Raw genomic sequence first — 21,916 nt, forward strand, 5'->3', positions numbered from 1 at the left:
TCGAATGCTCTCGTAGTGTCGTACCAACCAACTTCAACGCCTCTCTTCTCTCACTTTCGCTCATCGCTACATCTTTTTGTCATCCTTGTTCTCGTGTCGCCTATCTTGATTTGTGATACGTTATGAACAAACCCATTCAATGATTTCGTTTTTGCCATTCAATGATTTCGTTTTTGGTTCAGAGCTTCGATATTCGTTACAATTTCTTTTTTCTTTTCTTAGTGATTGCTTTAAGATGCATCAAAAGCAATTCCTAATTAATGGAAGTTGACCATCTATCAAATTCTTTTTTAACAAATCCTTTCTTTCATCATACACAAGTGTCGTTTCGGTGATTCGAATCTATAACCTAAACCGCGTATCCTAAATACGTAAAAACGTCGTAGAAGTATTTAGTTACTGGTCAAGTAAAAGGTATCAGAAGAAGGTGAATATGGTGTTGAAGTCTTTGGTTTAGGAGTTGTTTTGATAGATTTGGCCAAAACCTTCATTCCTATGCAATACTTCATGTGGGTGTGAAGTTTCTCTGGTTTGAACTGCCTCCCACATTGCCTGCATTAACCATACCAAAACTTAATGTACTGATTTTCAAGCATACAGTACAACATCCTTATGCACTCTCATACCCATGGGAAAGTGTTTAGTAAACGGTTTTTCATGTTAATTTGAAGATCGGTATTCGATATAGACGGGTTTGACTAGAAAGTCAAAGTATAACATAGAAACTAAGGATGTATAGAGCTTACGAGCAATTGGGGCCATTGACAGGCTTATAAGCAGCTGCAAAGGTTTTGATGTTATTGGGGTCCTCCTTCTTGCTCTTCTTTGATCCCTCTTTCGTGTCAAAGCTTTTCTCGAACCCTCTTAACTTTCGGTCTTTGCATACTTGCCCCGAGTTATATTCGTTATTTTCAGTTGAAGCTGTACTACCGTTTCTTCTGTTGACCACCACCAACGCCGTCTCATGGGTGTTTGCGGTCCCACAAGTGATCCAATTCCGAAACATGTGTGTCGCTCGTGAACCTGAAATACGACGTGGTTTTCCAAAGGAATAAGTTGGTGATGGAGGAGCCTTGGTTGCACTTTTATTGCGACCTTTCTTGCTCTTGCTGTTGTTGTTGTTATTGTTCGTGTTCTTGTCCAACAAGGTTTCGTAAGAGGAATTATTCTTGATATCGTCCTTTTGGCTTTGTACTTGTATTTCGTCTTTATTTTCGTCTTGATTCTTTGTTGTGTCTTCGGTTGTGACATTGGAGACAAATGAAGATTCTTCGATGTCAGTGGATGTATTCGTTGAAAAATCTCGAGGATATTCTTTTTCGATTGAAGGGTATTTTGGACCTTTCACGTTGATTTCGAAAAATGACGATTTAGCGATATCTTTCTCGCTATATGAATCGATATCTGTAAATCAACCAAACGTTAAACATCATACTGGAGTTTTGTTCTATGGGTCCAATTTTATTTACCATCATCCAGAAAAAGTTGAAGAATAGATCAAAAGATAAAATATTAACCACAAGGGTAGTGTCCGATTGGTTTAAGCTTGGTCTCCAAATGTCAAAAGTGTCTGGAGGTCACAGGCTCTAATCACTACAACAAAATGGGGTTTATAGAACACTCCCAATTTCTAAGCGTCCTAATAGACCTCTTTATAAGATTTGGTTTATAGGACCAAAAAAATAAAGCGTCTTATCCAAAAGATGTTGTAATAAGTTTATATGACGTTTTTTGACGTCGTAATAAGTTTTTTAGAACACTTTTAATATAAAGCGTCCCATTAACAACTCTATAGGACACTATTTGAAAAACCGTCTTATAAGAACAAATGTCGTATAAAAAATTGAGTTTATAGGACACTTTCTAAAACATGTCCTATAAAGTTGCTAATGCGACACTTTGTATTAAAAATGTCCTAAAAAACTTGTTAAGACGCCCAAAAGCGTCATAAACTTATTACAACACCTTTAGATATGACGCTTTATATTTTGGTCCTGTAATATTATAAAAAGCCCATAATAATAGTTTTAATCTGTTAACTTGGTTTATAAATAAAAAAACCTAGAAAATTGGTAATTTTGAATTAGAATATAATAAATAAAGCTTACAAGTATGTACCATTATTTAATGTTGTTGGGGAAATTTGTGATCCTTTGAGAACATATTCATTGTCACAAATTGGGGTGATGAGATCTTCATCCAATAGATCTTGCCAAACATATCCTCCTTTGTACCTTCTGTAATTTGTTAAAAAATAAAAAAACAGGAAATATGAAATAAAATTCATTTTTTTTCCCACATAGAGGGGGGCGGCCCCTCCAGTCAAGAAAAAAAAAAGTAAAGACAATTTTTTTGGATTTTTAAACTTTTTTATAAAGGGCATAAAGCAAAACGAAAGACAACACTCAAGAGGAAGCTAAACCGAAGCAACCATCAGAAAAGAGCAGAGTTCAGAAGAGAGAGAGGAGAAGAAAGAAAGAGGGGGGAGGGTGGGGGGAGAAGAAAATTTTCTAAGAGAGTGACTGTTTGGTTCATACTGGGGAATGAAAATGAAAATGACATGAAATGAATATTCATTCCCCCCAGTTTAATGTGAAATGAAAATTTGTGTTTTTCAGGGGGAATAAGCCGATTATATTATATAATATTAAACAGTTTCTTTTAATTTCATTCATATTGATTACTGCTTAATACTTTTAACCAAACATTTATTTAATGCTTTAAGAATCAATGGAATAAAGTCAATGGTTTTTGAGTTGAAAGAACATCAAATTTGTAAGAATTCATGTGGATTTTTATATACTCGCTTAATTAATTAAGTTGAGGTATTAAATAAAAGAAGCCGAAGACAAACCTCTTGTATGACCAAGCAAAACCCTCGGGCATGTTGTTTCCTCTTAATTCAGACAGCCAACTCTTAACATCTACAAAATTAATATCGTTTTTGTGTGCATGAGTTATGACATGTGTCTTTGTTTAGGTTATCTGATGTGGTATCCAACTCAGTATTATTTGCTGAAACATTAACCATATACCACATCAACATGGTAACCGATTAATGCTTCAATCAGTTAACTGGGTACTTAAATGCTTAAAACTTTACATCTTAGGTACCATATTATAGAATAAAACACATCTTAGGTACTATATCATAGAATAAAACACATGCATGTCATGTTGTACAATATCGTTTTATGAAAATATTACTGACCTCTTAAGCGAACTCCATTACGTGAGATATGATGGACACGGAAAAGATGAGGATGTTCGGTACAACCATTACGGCTAAGAAAATACACGATATGGACTCTCCTTACTTGACCACCACCGTCCCGACTACCGACTTGTGCTACCATTAACTTTCTGCAATGAGAAATTACGGTAGAAATTCTTAAAAATATGAAACGAGAAAAAAAACTATAAAACACAATACAGATAAATCTTTACGTCATTAGCCGGCCTTATATGCATACAAAAATCCAAAAATGACAGAATTATGAAGTGGCATTCTATATAAGATAAATTCTATTCATACTAAAACCAGATAGAAAAAGTTAAAACTGACTTATCGTCCAATTGTTCTCGTTAGAAATAATAAACCTATATATGCCTACCAGGCTTTTTTCCTAGTTGTTATATGAATCATTGTCGCAAAATAATCGACATATTTCATTATAAATCGTTTTAGTTGTGCTATTTGTAACCTTGGATATAAATATAGAAAGATGTAATAGATATGGTTAGGGCTGTAGACGAACTAAACGAACATAGAGGATTGTTCATGTTCGTTCGTTAACTTAATTGAACAAACGAATGAGCACGAACAGTAAACGAACAAAAATCTTTATGTTCGTGTTCGTTTGTTCAGAATTCAAGTGTGTTTGTGTTCGTTTATGTTCGTACATTAACATACTAAATGAACATAAACGAATAGGGTAAACGAACATAAACGAACAAGCTTAAACGAACATCACTACTTGTCATTCAATTAACTATTACACACCAAATTATCTGGAGGCTAGGGTTTTGGGGGAAAATTGAAAAAAGTAAAATATTTCAAATAAGGCAAAATGATGATAAAATATAAATCTAAATAAATCCTAAAAAGTTAAAACTTAAATAAATATTATTTAAATTCAAACTAAATAAATAAAAGAATATAAATGAACGAATATAAACGAACATTCACGAATATAAATGAACAAACGAGACTCTTATTCATGTTCGTTCGTTTAACCAAACGAACAAAAAAATTGTTCATATTCGTTCATTTATTAAATAAACAAACTTTCCGTCAAATAGTTTACAAACAGTTCGCTAAACGTTCGGTTCATTTATAACCATAGATATGGGTCGATGTTGATGTTGATGTGTTATGGACCAATTCTCAAATTCTACATAAATTAAACACCATAAGTTTAGTATGAAAAATAATATCAATATTAGTTTAATAATAATATCAATAGCAGTAGTATCATGACATAAATATAATATATAATGATTTTAAATAAATAAATAAATTCAGCTAAGAGATATTTTTTGCATATTAATTCTAAAACATAATCAAGCAAATAAGTCATTGAAACTTGTTGACAATAAAATTGAAGTTTAATTCTTTCATAGATTTTTCAGAAACAAATAAAGAGAACATGTTACATTAACCATACATTTTCTACCCGTTTCCAAGGTTTAATTCGACATCAAAACCGTGATCAAACATTCGGTTTTCGTACCATTTGATTTCACAATTTTAACGATTACAGATTTAAATCCCAATTCCTCATGCTTTGTGCTACAAACTAAGGAATAACAGAAAGAAAGAAAGAAAGAAAGCATGTTTGACCTTTTGAAGCTACGCTCCTTGGCAAAAGCTTGCAGTTCTTCCATGATCGAGATCACCAGCGATTAGCCCTTTTTCTGTCTAAAAAACCTCGACTACGTACATAGTTTTCGATACCGAACAATAAGAAAAAGAGAGAAGAAAAAACAAAATGGAAGTTCTTGTAATAACCCACAAATCTTGAATTCCAATGTTACATATAAAGTTGTCGAAGGAGATTCGAGACGATGACAAAAATCGCACCTGGTTCAATTTCCGGAGTCTGTAAGCGAGCGTTATTACACGATTGATTCCAATATTTGGTTGGAAATTTGTGTTTGGAAGAAGCTCATGGGATGCTTATATATATATATATATATATATATATATATATATATATATATATATATATATATTTGCAAAAAAAAATTAACACAGAGGAATGGAAATTGTGGCGTTTGATATATACAAAAGGGTCGTTGTTAAGCTGATGATGGTGAAATCCACGCAGCTCTTGTGGAAAGTCTGCGTGCCGTTTCAGCCCATATCATTGTTTATAAACTATTTTGAAGCCAAAACATAGAAGAAAAGACGCATTTCTAGCTTATATTTTGATGTTTGGCTTAATTTATGCATTAGTGTCGATGTTTTTAACGTGAAATTTTGGTTAGATTAAGGGGTTGTTTATTAAACACCTACTGTGGTGAGCGTTCACCGTAGGGGTGTTCGCGGTCTGGTTTGGGTGGTTTGACCCCTCAGACCACAAACCAAATCGTAATGACGGTTTATAAAAATTTTAAACCGAACGGTTTAATATCAAGTGTTCAGACCGGTCAAACCAGACCACAAAAAGGCGGTCTGGTCTGACCGGTTTAAACGGTTTGAGCCTTTAATGAACTTTAAATATTAAACTTAAAAAACATATATAATTTATAACTTTACATTAAATATCTATTTTAACAAAACAAAATATCTAAACAAATAAATGTAATAATTAAGCAGCTCGTGAGTATAAAGTCGAAGCAATCCAAAGTACAAACAAATAAATATAAAATACATATTAGAAAACAAACAAATTAACAAAGTTACAACTCCACTGTAAGTATTGAGTAACAAAATTCCTAAGTTTCTATGTTTAATATATAATTAAATTTTAACACGTATATGCACATTAAATAATTAGATTCTTTTTTTGGAATAACTTAGTGGCAGTTAATTAATAATTACATCTCTAGTAAAATATACAACAACCTTTCGGGATAAAGGTTATTTGTCTCATATATATATATATATATATATATATATATATATATATATATATAGATTAGCGTTCAAATGAAAACCCTTTTCATTTGTGTAAATCGTGTAAACCAATCTCAACCATCCATTTTCTTAATCAATGGTCAAGATTTGTATGCTTTATTTATGGAAATTAAAAAAAATTAAAAATTAAAATTTTAGTTTATTTGATCAATAAGGGTAGAATGGTAAACAATCATTAACAATCGGTAACATCCTAATGAAACATATTTCATTAACTATTTTATAATGAAACATTTTTCACATTGAAAACATTTACATGAACATTAATTTCATAAAGAATAAAATATAATATGCACCCGTTTCATCATACATATATTTCATAAAGAACAAAATCCATTATGCACCCGTTTCATTTTCATTTTACCAACTAAACGGATTAACTTCAATTACAATGCAACATGGATCACCATAAAAATGTTTCATGAAGCATGAATCAATTAGAGCATAAACATGTTTCACCATTATGAAACTATTTCATTAATATATACAATATGCGTAGAAGAAGCAAATAAATCATTTTACAATGAAACCTTTTCACATTAATACAATTTCATGAACATGGTTTTTTTTTTCCTCTAACCTCAAACCACGATTTCATTCCTAAAGAGGCTAGAATCTTCATACAAGCTTTCCAGATTCATTGAATACCAAATAATTAAAATCAAGATTTTAATATTATATTATAATAAAATTTTGAAACGTTACCATTTTCATAATTTCTTTTTTTAAATTTCCTTAATTAATATGCATTAATAACTTCCTTATTTATAAAAAAAATATGGAAAATGACCGAAATACCCTTATTGATTAAATTTAATTCAAAAAAATGGAATTTTCTTATTGGTCGAAATTGGTTTACACAGTTTCTTAGAATTGGATGGTTTTTATTTGAACCTGCTATATATATATATATATATATATATATATATACTTGGAATCACGTGAGACCAGCCTGTTTTCGTAAGACCCGTGAAACCAACTTTTTACACTTGAAACTTCACAGCAAAATGCTGTGAAGGTACCCTTCACAGTGCTTTTGCTGTAAAGGTTCAACTTTTTTAAACCTTCACAGTGTTTTTGCTGTGAAGTTTCAAATGTAAAAATGTGGTCTCACGGGTCTCACGAAAACAGTCTGGTCTCACGTGAACCCAACCCTACACACACACACACACACACACACATATATATATATATATATATATATAGAGGGGGAAGTTTACTTTGTAAACCACGTTATTTGTATAAACCGTACAAACCTCATTCAACCAATCATAATTTTTCATTTTGTTCATTTTTTTGTAATTATGAGAGGTTGATTAATCATTTTTATTGTGGAGGATGTTAATTATGTATATTATCATCTTTATTATTTTACTTTTAGAGAAATACATGAAACGTACAGTTTCATTAAAATTTCATTAAATATTATATAAAACAATTTCATAACCATATATGAAACAACTTCATCAAAAAAAGTATTATATAAAACAATTTCACAAGATTAAACAATTTCATGAAAAAATTTCATAAGATTAAACAATGAAATCGACGGATGACGGTGTTTTGCACGGTTTGTACAAATTGAGTGGTTTGCATTTGATCGCTCATCTCTCTTTCTCTCTCTATATATATATATATGTGTGTGTGTGTGTGTGTGTGTGTATATATATGTGTGTGTAATATGGTCACACATGTTCATCATCTTTCGTATATGTCAATTTGAATGATACCGAAACTTTACTACCGGGGGTCTCCTCTACCAATCACAAATTCATAAACATTAGAGATAGAAAATCAATATTAAAAAAAATAACAAGATTAATAATAAAATTAACATAAATCATGAGATTTTATGATTTTGTAACTCCCAATTACTGATATAGGAGTCACATAAAAAAGAAAATAACATATGTACTAAGATGGATTGTGATTGGTTGAAAATAGTTAACAAAGTTAACGCAATAGTTTAGGTTAACATTTGAACCAAACGCTATATATGTATGTATGTATAAATAATGATAATAAAATAAGAACCATAAAAAATTTACAAACTTGTACAAACCGATGTAAAATATCTTTTTACATTATCTTTCTTTTAATCAAAATTATGACTTAACATATTGTTTCACATAAGTTTGTATTCACCTTATGAAAAAAAAATTACATGTGGAACTTTTTTTGATTCACTTAGTGAAACGAAAAATACACATAATCGTGAACCTAATCGATACAACCACCAAATTTCTCATCACATTCTTTTTGTATCCATTGRGTATGATAACAATGTGATAATYGTGAACCTAATCGATACAACCACCAAATTTCCATCACAGTTATTTTTTATCTATTGGGTATGATAACAGYGTGATAATCGATARGGTTGTGATACYGAACAAAGTGCAGTCGTACTAGATGATAATCGTGTGATAATCTATACACAATTGGGTTGTGATAATCGTGTGATWGTGGAACCTAACCGAACTGAACAAATTGTAGTCAGACCCATATACGAATTGTATCTTRTGAAAATCRTGTGCTACTCGATTCATCTTTGGGTTAATGTATCCCATGATTATCACACCMAAATACGAATCAAGTAGATATGTGTAAYCCTAGTCGAACCRATAGAARTCGGATTTCTTGTGATAATCGTGTGATACTYGTACCCTAATCGAACCAAACAATCTTCAAATCGAGYGACTCTGAGCAATTCATGTTCTAAGCATGATAAATTTGKGATAAGCAAACCTTGAATCAATTGTCTCTGCAAACTTCTYCCTCAMGCTTCTTGTCGATTTCTTCTTCCTATCTTCTTAAAAYTTATRACATCTTCTTTCTCTATTAACCAAGATAACCACCSGTAGCACATGATGTWWYMRYYTYYWRRWKRWYMRARWYYTTTTTTTWKMTYTTKTKTTTWTTAAWTATTATCACTTCGAATTTCAAGATTATCCTTTCACCTCTCAAAACTTTTTGAAATTGTTTGTAATGTTATTTTAAATTCAAAAAATCCCTTAATTTTGATTGTTATCACATTACTTGGTTGATAGACTGTTCTTGCATTCTCGTAAATCACACAGATGTTCTCGTTTGAACCCTTCTCCCCCTATATATATATATATATATATATATATATATAGAGAGAGAGAGAGAGAGAGAGAAACTTGTAAGTCAAAAGTTTACTGATTCACAGATGTGTGAATAAATATTTGAATTACATACATATATATATATATACATGGTTGGGTTCCAATGAGAATGAAAATTATAGTAAGAAAGGTAATAATAGATCTCCACCCTTGGATCAATACTAATTAAAAAGTTCTATTAGATTAACACTAATGAAAAACATCAGATTGATTCCCTTCTAAAACGCAATTCATGGGGTTGAGATTAAAAATGATCAAACATCCAAATCTCTTCTTACTTTTCTCACCTTAACTCCTATTCTTACACGATCTTTGGTTTAAACATATATAACCATTCAATTAACCCTTACCTGGGGGATATTAAAGATGAAACAATTCAAAGAGTTGTAAAATACGTTCTAAAATTCCTGCAATGTTACAATTTCCCCGATCAGATATTCAGATTGATCTTTTTATAAATCAAAAGTTGTGTGGCAAAGGGTATTTCGTAGGAAGGAACTTAGGAATACTGTGATCCTATGTTAATTTGAGAATCGATTCAATACATTTCTTATGTACCTATGGGTGYTATGTTGGATTTGAATCAGATTTCAGATCAATCTATATTGAYTGACTGCCTCCGTTATGTTGTTGCTAACAAATACCGCTATTTTTGGTGGAAAAGGGAAATATTTAATAAGAAGCTTGAAGCATGAGGAATATTATATGTTCACACACAAAATCATCCTTAAAAATATTTATATATGGTTGAGGCTTYTTTGTCTTGGCTTTTGGTAGGCTGTAAACATTTGACATTTATTTTATCATACATCATATATTAAATTACAAAAACACTTGCGATTTACGTAAATGTCATCATACTTATAAGTTTATTATTTTGTTTTAAGTTATAGATCTGAATGATGATTATTATCTGTTTTTTTTWARRAAWWAMMRRWKKWARGKKRRRWKRWWAAAAAAAATGCAAATAACGTAAYATGAATAAATRGTGTCGATGATCGTGGAAGTGATAGACATTCGTGTAGCGACATACTTATCACATTTGTTAGAGAGAAGTATTAGTGCAGAATCGGAGTAACACAGGAGGCAGCGACGTAAGAATGTGAGAATATGTTAAGCCTTATTGAATTCGCGTCTTCGGAAGAAGTGGTATCACATCTTTATCACGTTATTAGGGAGAAGTAATAGGGCAAAATCGAAGTGACATGGGAGGAAATGGCAGAAGGTGAGAATATGTTAAACCGTCGATAGAGATGTGGTATCACGTATCATCACATATTTATGACATATTCATACCTTATTCTTTATCGCATCTTTAGAGGARGTGATGTAACGTCTTTATCATGTCAGAAGGCCAGTAAAAGAAGAAATTGGATATTAGCATCCATGGATGCCGAAATTTAAGGAATAAATACAAATAAATAACATAACAAAAAATTGTTAATAAATAACATAACAAAAAATTGTTGATAAATACATAATTACATTACAACTCTTAATGCTTTATATATAGGGTATATTTCAAATGCAACCATGTCAATTTGTACAACCAATGCAACTCAATCAATTGAAATATTTATGAAAATGATGAGAGTTTATTTATTATGATTTGAATATATATATGGAAGATAACTAAAGTTCATTAATTATGATCAATACTTTATATTAGAAAACAATTAAAACTTTTATGAGATCACATATTCATCAAATTAAATGGACAGTTGAGATTGAGTTGTATTGGTTGTACAAATGTAAAGAGTTGCATAATAACCCRTCGTCTCTCTATATATATATATTTCTATAAATATTATTTTTTGTAATAATATATATTATTGTTAGCTAAAATGCACAAAAATTGCACATCAAAATTGTTATAATATTGGTTGATGTAATGAAGAAGAAGTTGGTGATGACGACAACATAACAAATGAACGGATGGGTTGAAAGTTTCACATATTGATTAATTATTGATTTAGATCACTTAAAATCTAAATATTCCTAATTCCATATTTGTAGTAATTCCTCCATTTGTGTTTGTATATATTTATATACATATACAAATATTTAGTTATTATATTCTTACTATACTATAAGGTATTTGACAAAAGTTTTAAATATAAGTTTGGGTTCTGGCGAGAATGGAAGTTATAATGAGAAACAAAGAGATGATTTTCACTCTTGTATCAATCTTAATTGGAAATCAACAGTAATAAGATGTACCGAGATGCACCAGATCAATTCTCATATCAAACGTAATTCATGGGGGGTGGGGGTGGGATTAATAGTGATAAAGGGTCGAGATCCTTGCTTACGCTTCTCACCTTAACTCTTATTCTCATACGATCATTCTAACCCCGCCGGCTTGCTATTGCATGTCCGAGAAGGGGGCAACTATTGCAAGGCTTGCTACTTCACATTTCTAATGTGTTTAATCATTCAATTTTGGTCTTAATTCTATGTTTTAGTGAGGATTTTTATTGTTTAAAATGTTGGTAGAAGAAGGCCTTGTGACTTAAATCAAGAAAATGGGCAAAAGAACGTGWAACAGTGAGTTCCGTGACTTGCCTTGCAATGGAACACTCGTAATTTTCGTATTTATTTTCAAGCYAGAATCATTTCAATTTATTGGATTTTGTTTGTATTGGCAGGTTATTGTTGATTTAGGTCTTGTTTGTTTTTTCATTTTCAGCTCTTAATTACCACTTATGTCTKATTCGTTCAGACATTTTATAATTCAGACTGTTTGTTTTTTTTCCAGAGCCTCTTATCACTTAATAAGATCTGAATAAATAAGAGGTAAATTAATATCTTAATTCCTCTTATTTCTCATTTTCTATGATTCTCTTTGGCTATTGCTTTTTTCTCCACCAGGGACGTCATCGTCCTTTCGTCACCCATGCAACATGGATGCCCCCAGCTTCTCTCTCTAGATCTCTCTCTCTCTCTCTAATATATATATATATATATATATATATATATATAATTTTTGTACGTATAGGTTAGCTTAGAAAATTAATATGAAACAAGAACTTTTATCGACGATCTATCCATTATCAAAAGTATCGATCTTTCCACAAACAAACTCACCGGCAGCATTCCCGATAGCATCGGAAGTCTGAAAGGTATCAAAAAGATTCTTAATGTGTTCCATCTGTTAAGTAATTGTTGAGATGAATTTCGGCAATGAAAATTTTATAAAAATCAAGAGAATTATGCAAAATGTTTGCACCTGATTTTACAAAAAACAAACTATTGATTCAGATTTCAGACTTCAGACGTTTGTCAGTTTACAAAAACAAACAGTTTTGTTGATTCAGATTTCAGAYTTCAGCACCACCTCTTATTAATCAAAAGTGAAATAAGACTTCAAATTTCAGCACCTYTTAAAAAACAAACGTCACCTTACTCTTTCTATTAAGACCCTATTAYGTATTGGTGGTTCTTAAAATCAAAATTGGTGAAAATTATGAAGTTCCAGTGCTCCGAGCGACTTCCCGCATGGCTAAAGCCGCCAGAAAAGTCGCATAAGCTACTACMTGTTCCCCCTTTTGGTGCCGCTCAAGAAAAACCATTCAGTGGTCGAGGCCACATTCGAGGTGCCTTAAGGCGCATGGGCTATGTAACTCGAGTGCATGAGGCGTGTGCGGGTATGTCRCCTGAATGGTGAGGCATGCACTGGTTTAGGCCAAGCAACCTACGCYGCCCCACAGGAAGCCTTAGCCTCTGTTTACTTATTCAAGTTCCAAGCTTGACCTTCTCWTTTGTGACCTCCCTCTTTCCTCATTTACTYTCCATATCACTCTCTCACTTCATTAATTTCAAGTCTAGAGTTCATTCAAGTGGATTCCTTAAGAGTTATCAAGAAAGGAAGTGTAGAAGGACGTTTCAAGTATGGAACACATCCATGCTATTCTCCACCTTCTAGGGTTTCCTTGATTTTCTGGGTTTCCTTGATTTTCTAGGTTTTCATCAAAACCTGATATTGTGAGTTCATCCTCCATTTTATAAAACTATATACATGTTAAAGTGTCGTATTTTAGTTCCTTAAAGCTTTTATTTCATATATTTTACATTTGAGTGATCTTGGACCAACAAGGTCAAAATTGGGATTTTATGCATTTTTTGCTAAAAATAAGTGTGGGGGAATGATTTTATATACATTAAGGGTGATTACTTCAAAGTKTTAATGAGTTTTGGGAACCAATTATTACATATGACCTTCACTTGGTTTTGTTGATAAAATGAGAAGCTTACCCAATTGTTGACTATATATGATTCTATGTATATTGGTTATGGGTTGACAAATCTAAAGGATTATACGTCATGGACTAGAATGCAATGGATCTATAGATATAGAAGTCGGTTTTAATTGATATGTTTARGATGATATTCCCTAACCGTGACTTGAAATAACATCGGGTCTTCATAGGCAATAAGGTGTGAGCTCTTATAGTCAAACATTGTTTATTGACCAACATGATGTAATTTCTAAGTGAATTAGTTAACTTGGATATTGGAAGTCTCAAGTAAATACCWAGTATGGTTGGACTTGGTGACTCYACAAGCAAAAGACTTGGAAGAGTTGAGCTTGGAAACCCATTAAATTGAAGAMCCGGAAARGTTGATCTCAATGATTGGTTATCCRTAAGTGATTCTTAAATAACATTGTAATATAGCTTACTTATGTGTTCTGTCACTATCAAYGGTAAATCAGGTCTCCCTGTCATCGTAAAATGTTTTGTACCCTTYCAAGGGTGAACTTGAATTAAATATATGAGTTAATTTAACCACAGCTATGTTTTCCGTTTTATTGCTTTATCGTTTTAWWCTATAACTGGTTGARCTTACTAGGCGTTAAGCCTAACACTTTTTCTTAAATGTCATGTATATTAGGATCTTCTAGCAATGGSGCTCCATAGCCTTGAGTGGAGCGTTGTGTGACGGTAGATGCATTTTTGGGTTCCAATCTTTTGGAGGACATTTATGGAGTTACTGATATTACATTTATTCTTTTGAGAATTATAGCGACACCTGATTGTAATCTAGATGTAGAATTGATTTACATTAATAGCTTATTAGCTAACGTCTTATGTCAATATGAACTCTTCAACTTTTTCCATTTGTCGGGTGATTATATTGAATCCAACACTTTGTTTTACTTCTACAGTTTAAATTTTCTCCTATTTTAGGAGTATTGCATGCGACCTTAAGTTCGCGGGTGGTTGYGCATGTTACTGGAGTTTAGATGATGGGTGATGCGTGATGCCTGTCGTGCGACCTGAAGTCGTGCGCCAGGTTGCATGGTAGTAGGGGTGYACCTGGGTCGGATTGGGTTGAGCAGTTTGGGACTTTTTTACATCACAACCCAATTATGGTGGTTTGGAAAAATCTCAACCCAACCCTTTTGAATTGTGGCGGGTTGACCGGGTTGAGCGGTCTAGTAATATACATAAAATTAAGGAATGGAAGACAATAAAAACTACTAAAAATATACAAAACGAAGTTATAATTATTACAATCATCCAAATATATAATTWAATCCTTATTCTTAAAATCAAATACTTCAAATCGCCACTCAAATACTTCAAAAGTTTGAATAATAGATGTTCCAAACCGCCCAAATCATCAATCAAGTACGATTGTATTATCAAATTAATTTACAAAAGTTAAACAGTTTATTAAGAATATATAAGCATGAAAAAAACTATTGTTATCAGATTAAATTACAAAGTTTATTTACCTTCTTCAAGAAAGTCATATGATGCATTTTCATCAAAATATTCAATTGTTTGAATCCCCTCATCATTCACAAGGTTTATCTACCTTTTAAATGAGTCCAAAATACGACYGCTAGTACTAAAGACAGATTCAGATGCTACGATAGATATAAGTATAACGAAAACATYTTTAGCTATCATAGACAAGTATTTTTTTTTGTTCTCACATTATATATCTATATATAGACTAATAGTGTATACATATATATAATTTAGACTAGATAGACTAGTAATTTTTTGTATAAATAGATTAGTATTTTTTTTTATTCTTATATTATATACATATATAAATAAAATTTATATATTATTGGTGGGTTGGATGGGTTGAGCTAGGCCTAACCGAATTTCAAGCCTCTTAATTAATTGGCGGTTTGACGGTTTGATGGTTCGAAGGTTTGGTGGGTTGGGTTTAATTGGGTTATTAGCGGGTTGAGTGAATAGATTTCACAAGTTGACGGTTTTCTATACATCCCTACGTGGTAGTCTGATCTAYGCATTAAAGAGGTTTTATCCCCACTTCTTCTCCTACACTTTTCTTACTCGAAATTCTCCCTTCCCACCTTATTAAACTCGACTTTCGCGTCATTTATTTCATTTCTCCAAACATTTTGTTGATTTTCTAGGTTTTCACCAAAACCTAGTATTGAGAGTTCATCCCACATTTTTTATAACACTGTGTATATATTAAAATGATGTATTTTACTTCCTCTAAGTTTTCATTTTAATTATTTTACATTTGATTGATTTTGGACCAACTTGGTCAAATTTGGGGATTTTATTTATTTTGACAAGATAAGCGTGGGGAATGATTTTATATACATGGAAGATGACTACTTCAAAGTTTTGATGATTTTTAAAACCTAAACTTATAATGACCATTGATTTTGTTGATAAAATGTGGATTTAAATCCAATGAGGAATAAAAATCCCTTTGTGGCCACCGAGGTTCAAATGCGGCGACTCCGGGCTATCTGCAAAGCAGGTGGTTGCCTTGGGATTTGTCGGCTCGCATAGCGGATTGGATATCCAGATTAATAAAAAAAAATGTGGATTTAACCACTTGATGGTTATTTGTATACAAATGTTTTGTATGTTGGGTATGGTTTGACATATCTAGAAAGTGTTATAGTTAGACTAGAATGCAATAGATTCTAGAAAGCTATAAAATTATAATATTCTATAACTGTTTGAACTCACTAGACGTTAAACCTAACATTTTTTTTCCTTAAATGACATGTATATCAAGATTTCTTAGCGATGGGGCTCCTAATGCTTGAGTAGAGCTATGTATGTCGATAGAGACCTTTCGGGTTACCATCTTTTGGACTTACTGTTATTATATACTAGGTTTGTTTTTTAGAATGGTATCAAAATAGCTTTTGTTTTTCGATGTTTCGATCGTTATCAACCTGTGACCTCCATTTGTTGGAATTTGTCATTGTTAACATCCATAAAAAAAATATTTTAACGTAAAATAACGAATTATGTTCTTGGATTATTTACCAGCATGAAAATTTAGTCTATTAAATGTTATGATTTTCAACTTGAGTTGAAGGCAAGTTTCTCATCTTGTATATGTTGAAAATGTAGATTTTGATAATGTATACATACTGTTCAAGAATTTTATTCGAAAAACTGTACAAATTGATGAAAATAGGGAGAGGATAAAGAATAAGAGCTAAGTTCGGGATGGCAAAAAACACCTGAAACCGATGGTGAAAACCGAAAACCGAAACTTTCGGGTCTGGTTCGGGGACATTTTATCGGGGACAGGGCGGGGATCGGGGACAAATTCGGGGATTTTAACGGGGACGGGGGCGGGGGTGAGGACGGTGATCACCGGCCCGGCCCGATATGTATATATATATATATATATATATATATATTAATTTTAATTTATATATGTATAATATCATTAAAAGAAAATAGTAACATTAAAATTTAAAAGACTTTTATTCACTTTATCTAAACAACGTAAATAAAGTTCACGAAAAAATCTAGTTTATTTGTCTAAAATCGTGATTTTAGTTGTATGATATTTGAATTTCTGTTTAGTTTTATATTGTAATATAATATATTGTTTGTAATTGGTTATGTTTGAGACATGTAAACTTACGTTTTTAAAAAATTGTAATTTACTTTTAATTGTGAAAATTTGCATATTCTAATATTTTTTTCAGATCGGTTTCAGGTGCGGTTATAACCAACGGTGAAAAAGATGATTTTTACCCTTAATGGGTTCCCCAACGTGGATTGGGGAAACCGCCCCCGACGAAGATCGAGGCGGTTACGGGGACGGAGATACTAATACCCGGCCTGAACCCGGCCCGTTGCCATTCCTAAGCTAAGTAGACAAAAGTGTCCATAATCCAGTTAATATTTAACTAATTTACATTGATCGTTAACAAATAATGGATTAAGATTGTCGCACCATATTTCTAACAATCTGATACCAGATATTTTTAGAACTAAAACATGAATACTGAATACATGTTGAAGCAATTGAATTTAATAGCTCAATCTAAACATAAACATCTATCGTGGTTAGATCTGAAAGTGACCATCGGTTGCTTTTCACCTTGGTTATTCATGAAGTACACACTATTAATTAGCTTTATACTTAATGACCAGTTCTTAGTTTTCTAAACATATGGCAACAAAAATGTCAACATATCTGAACAAAAACATGCAATTTGAATGTATGCATAAAATCATGATGAATCTAAACACATTGAACGTATCACAAACCTTTGAATTTATGTTATAAATTACTAATGTTGTTTGGATCCTACATAAAAATATGGTCACTATATTGTTCTTCAAATTTATATTTTATTAAAAAATAAAAACATCATCGTTTTTTTAAAATTATTTAAGACCATATTATAACATCGACTGAGACAAAAATAAAATGAAATATTAAATCAAGATGTATCTCGTTGTATTGCACGAGTATCCTTCTAGTATTATTATTAATTGAAATATCTTATTTATTATTAGTTTTTCTAAACTTTATTGAATTTTTTTATGAACGTAATAAAAAATTAATGAGTTGACTGCCGAATAATTACCAAAACTGATGACAAATCAACCCCGATTTCTTGGGGTAAGAATCTTAATCGGATTTTTATTATTTTTTGCTATAAATTCATCTTCCCGGCGACGTAGACGTATTCTTTCTCATCACTGACATTCATCGCCACCACCATGGTTACAGCAAACGTCGCCGGCGGGCTTAGCATGAACAAGAAGACCAAAGGCCGGAAAAAGATTGAGATCAAGAAAATACAAGAACCCAACAGCCGTCAAGTCACATTCTCCAAACGCCGTGCCGGACTTTTCAAGAAAGCTTCGGAACTGTGTGTCTTGACCGGAGCCCAGATTGCCATCTTCGTCAACTCTCCCGGCGGACGAGTGTATGCATTTGGCCACCCTAACCCCGACCTTCTTGCTGACCGTTATCTCAATGAAAACAACATCGACACCACCACCACCACCACCGCCGTCCAGAACTATCAACCACCGCTGCCGGCCATGTACCAGTTCAATCAACATTACGTGGAAGTTACAAGGGAGTTGGAGATGGAGAAGATGCGGCGAGAGTTGATTCCGGCAGAGAGGAGCGGCGGATCACAGTGGTACGAGAAGGCTGTGGATGGGATGGAGGTGGAGGAGTTGGAGCAGTATCTTTATTCATTGGAACAGTTGAAGAAGAAGGTAGTGATGAGAGCCGATGAACTAACGATGATCAAGAAAACTCCTACGTTGTTGGGTTCAAATTTGTTTAATCAAATGGGGTGGAACAACCACATTCAGACGACGGATATCCCTACCACCACCACCACCACCGTCGTCCACCACGGTGGTTTCAACCTCCATCACCGCGGAGATATTGGGAAGTTTTAGTTACATCAATTGCTTAAATGGATAAAAATTAAGGGTTGCATATGGTGAAAAACTTGTTCATATTGAATGAATTATTTTGTTTTTTTAATTGGGTATTTGTTAAGATTCAAGAAGAACAGATAGTTAGTATGCCATTATAAATGTAAATGACAAAGATTGGATTTGGTGACATTAAAATGTTCTCTTAATTGCTTGTTGTTTCGGATCATTTSGSATTTCTTGAATTAAATGGGTTTGAAATTTGTGTTGGTTTTATGAGATTTATGGTTTTATTCAATCATTCGAAATGCGTTCTAACATGTGGTCCTAAGTGACGATTTCGAATTGGGCCGATCGGAGTTAAGGTAGAAATTGGAAGTATGATGGCAATATTCATGTAGTAATCAACTCTAGTTAAGTATGGCATTAATGATCATCATCAAGTAAAGGATTGTTTGTCGTTGAGGTTTTTCTACAAACACCTGGTCTGCATCCCATATACAAATTTCGAAAGAAAAGGTTAAAAAAACATGATGAAAATGGGTTGCTGCTTCTGGTCTTCGACAACCCCTTTTTCAGTATCTCGTGATTTATTTATTCACATTATAGAAATGGCTTTTACATATCATCGGAAAAACCAAAGTGGGATATCGCCACCACTATGAGCAACACTCCTAAACAGAAGACCGCATAACAATGGCGACCCAATTTCTCTATTTCTTCTTGTAATCTCTCCATAACCATCGCCGTATCTCTTCTTCTCTTTCAAGCCCTTGAGTAGAAATGAGAGATTACAACATACATACAAGAGAAATGGTCAAAGTCTAACTGATATAACACTTCAACAGATATGAAAACAAATAATATAAGTTCTAATGCATGGAATGCAAGTTTACCTGAAAGAGCACGAAGTCGCTAAACCTTATGTTCTAACCCTTGTTTTTCAAAATAAAACTATTTTCAGGAAAATGTTAAATTGAAAGCTCATCCAAGGGTTAAAAGGGAAGAGGTGACTCACTGTAGAGATAACTTGGCATAGAGGACGAAGATTTGTCTACGATTAGGTTTGTAATAGTTCTCGGTTGATTAAACGATGCTACTCTTGAATCTTATTAGTTTTGGGGCCAGTTGAATCGTTGATTATGTTAATTGCTATTTTGGATCCTTGAGATGTCATTAGGAGTGCTCATGGGTTGGGTTGATCGGGTTGAAGCCATTTGAACAACTTAACCCAATGCTTGCGGTTTGAAAAATCTTAACCTGGCCAACCCAACCTAAACCAAAGTGCAACCCAACCCAACCCAATCCAACCCGTACGGGTTGGTCGGGTTGATACTTTGTTACATTAAAATATTTTTTTAACCTTGAATATGTTATTTTTCTACTCATAATTTCATTTCATCATCAATCATTTGATACAACTTATCCATACTTCTTACGTATATCACATTGAGTAGTTTTCTCAATTTACATATATATGTTCACAGTTACTGAACATATATACAAATGAGTTATATAAAAATGTGAATAGATTGAAAATATGTGTATATGAARAGCGTATATGATAGTGTAACTGTCTAATGTATATATTAATATAAATTTAACGATCATATTAAATCCAAGAAATAAAGAACATCGGGTTGGGTTGGGTTGGGTTCAAATAATAGCAACTCAATATCAACTCAATACATACGGTTTGAAAATTTTACAACTTGATTAGACATCGGGTTGCTTCGGGTTGAGTTATTTAGTGTTGGATTGGGTTGGGTTGATCAGGTTGGTTGGGTTGGTCAGGTTTTTGAGCACCCCTAGATGTTATAACAAAGAGGAATGAAATCCTAATATTTAACAAACCACAATGACTATCTTATAATTTTAAAACTACAGAAATGAAATGGGTTTTTTTCCGATAGCTTTTTAGTTTACTCTTATATTTACTAGTGTTCGACATCGCGCGTTGTACGATTATACAAATTTATGTAAAATTAAAGTGACATTTGATTTTAATGAATATTTCAAATAAAATATCATAATATATTTCWTACATYTACTATTTTTCTTTTATATATATAATGACCTTCAATCTATCATTTTTCCCATCAATATGAATAACGAAAACAAAATCACAATTAAATATTTTTTATACTTAAATCTCATAATACTGGTTCATGCCTTACAATCTTCATTATTTATATATATATATATATATATATATATATATATATATATACATAGAAAGATCCCTTCAAAAAGTGTGTTATAAACTATAGTTTCACTATTAATATTTATCAACATTATGTGATTTTTATATTTAATTAAATAATTTGCATGTGTATATATATTCTTTTTTGCAAAAGAAGTGTCGGTCAAAAGTTATATTCTAGTCAACAAATTTTTTAAAGAAATACATTTTTTTAATATATCATATATATTGTGTATTCAATCATCTTCTYATACTTGTAAAGTTGTAAGATAACAAAAATCATACCACAATTCAAAGAAAATAATACTTAAATCTCATAATATCATTTCATATGTTGATTTAACAAAAAAAAATTGTAAAAGAAGGTTGACAAAAGATAACCAAAATCACACCGTACTTTAAGATTTTAAAATACTTAAATCTAATAAAAAATATTTTATTTTGAATAGTTAAACATTTCTTTGCTAAAAGAGGCTTGGCCAAAATGAGTCGACCCCATGAGTTTGAAGGGTCGGCCAAAAAGAGCCAACAACATGAATTTAGAAGATCAGTCAAGAGGAGCTAACCCCATGAGTTTCTACAAAGAGATCTCAACCTCCYTTCATATACCYACCATTAATTGTAAATCTTTCATAACTCCATTATTGTGGATATACAGAACTCAACCACAATTCAAGAAATGAAGAATACTCTCTYCTTAGGATGTTACCTCATTCATTGTAAGTTTTACTCTAAGATATATAAAGATAAAGATAWGAAT

General features: G+C 32.2%; 2 protein-coding genes across 2 annotated transcripts; one reads left to right on the forward strand and one right to left on the reverse strand.

Moving 5' to 3' along the window:
• Positions 1-392: 392 nt before the first annotated feature.
• On the reverse strand, positions 393-3,356 carry LOC112520044 (protein UPSTREAM OF FLC-like). The gene is made up of 5 exons (XM_025128349.1): positions 3,212-3,356; positions 2,855-2,924; positions 2,119-2,237; positions 747-1,404; positions 393-552 (listed from the first exon to the last, which is right to left on the reverse strand). Exons 1-5 carry the CDS (start codon positions 3,354-3,356, stop codon positions 393-395), a joined length of 1,152 nt encoding a protein of 383 aa, XP_024984117.1.
• A 14,919-nt stretch (positions 3,357-18,275) lies between these two features.
• LOC112520045 (agamous-like MADS-box protein AGL62) lies at positions 18,276-18,974 on the forward strand. The gene has a single exon (XM_025128350.1). It carries the CDS (start codon positions 18,276-18,278, stop codon positions 18,972-18,974), a length of 699 nt encoding a protein of 232 aa, XP_024984118.1.
• The last annotated feature ends 2,942 nt before the right edge of the window (positions 18,975-21,916 follow it).

This window comes from Cynara cardunculus (assembly GCF_001531365.2).
Source record: "Cynara cardunculus var. scolymus isolate 2C chromosome LG 10, CcrdV1, whole genome shotgun sequence".
Classification (NCBI taxonomy): Eukaryota; Viridiplantae; Streptophyta; class Magnoliopsida; order Asterales; family Asteraceae; genus Cynara; species Cynara cardunculus.

Coding starts and splice junctions, on each gene's coding strand:
- LOC112520044 (XM_025128349.1), bottom strand. CDS start 3,356: ATGGTAGCACAAGTCGGTAGTCGGGACGGTGGTGGTCAAGTAAGGAGA. Junction 2,925..3,211: donor TAATGGAGTTCGCTTAAGAG/GTCAGTAATATT, acceptor TTAATTTTGTAG/ATGTTAAGAGTTGGCTGTCT. Junction 1,405..2,118: donor CCCAACAACATTAAATAATG/GTACATACTTGT, acceptor GTTGATTTACAG/ATATCGATTCATATAGCGAG.
- LOC112520045 (XM_025128350.1), top strand. CDS start 18,276: ATGGTTACAGCAAACGTCGCCGGCGGGCTTAGCATGAACAAGAAGACC.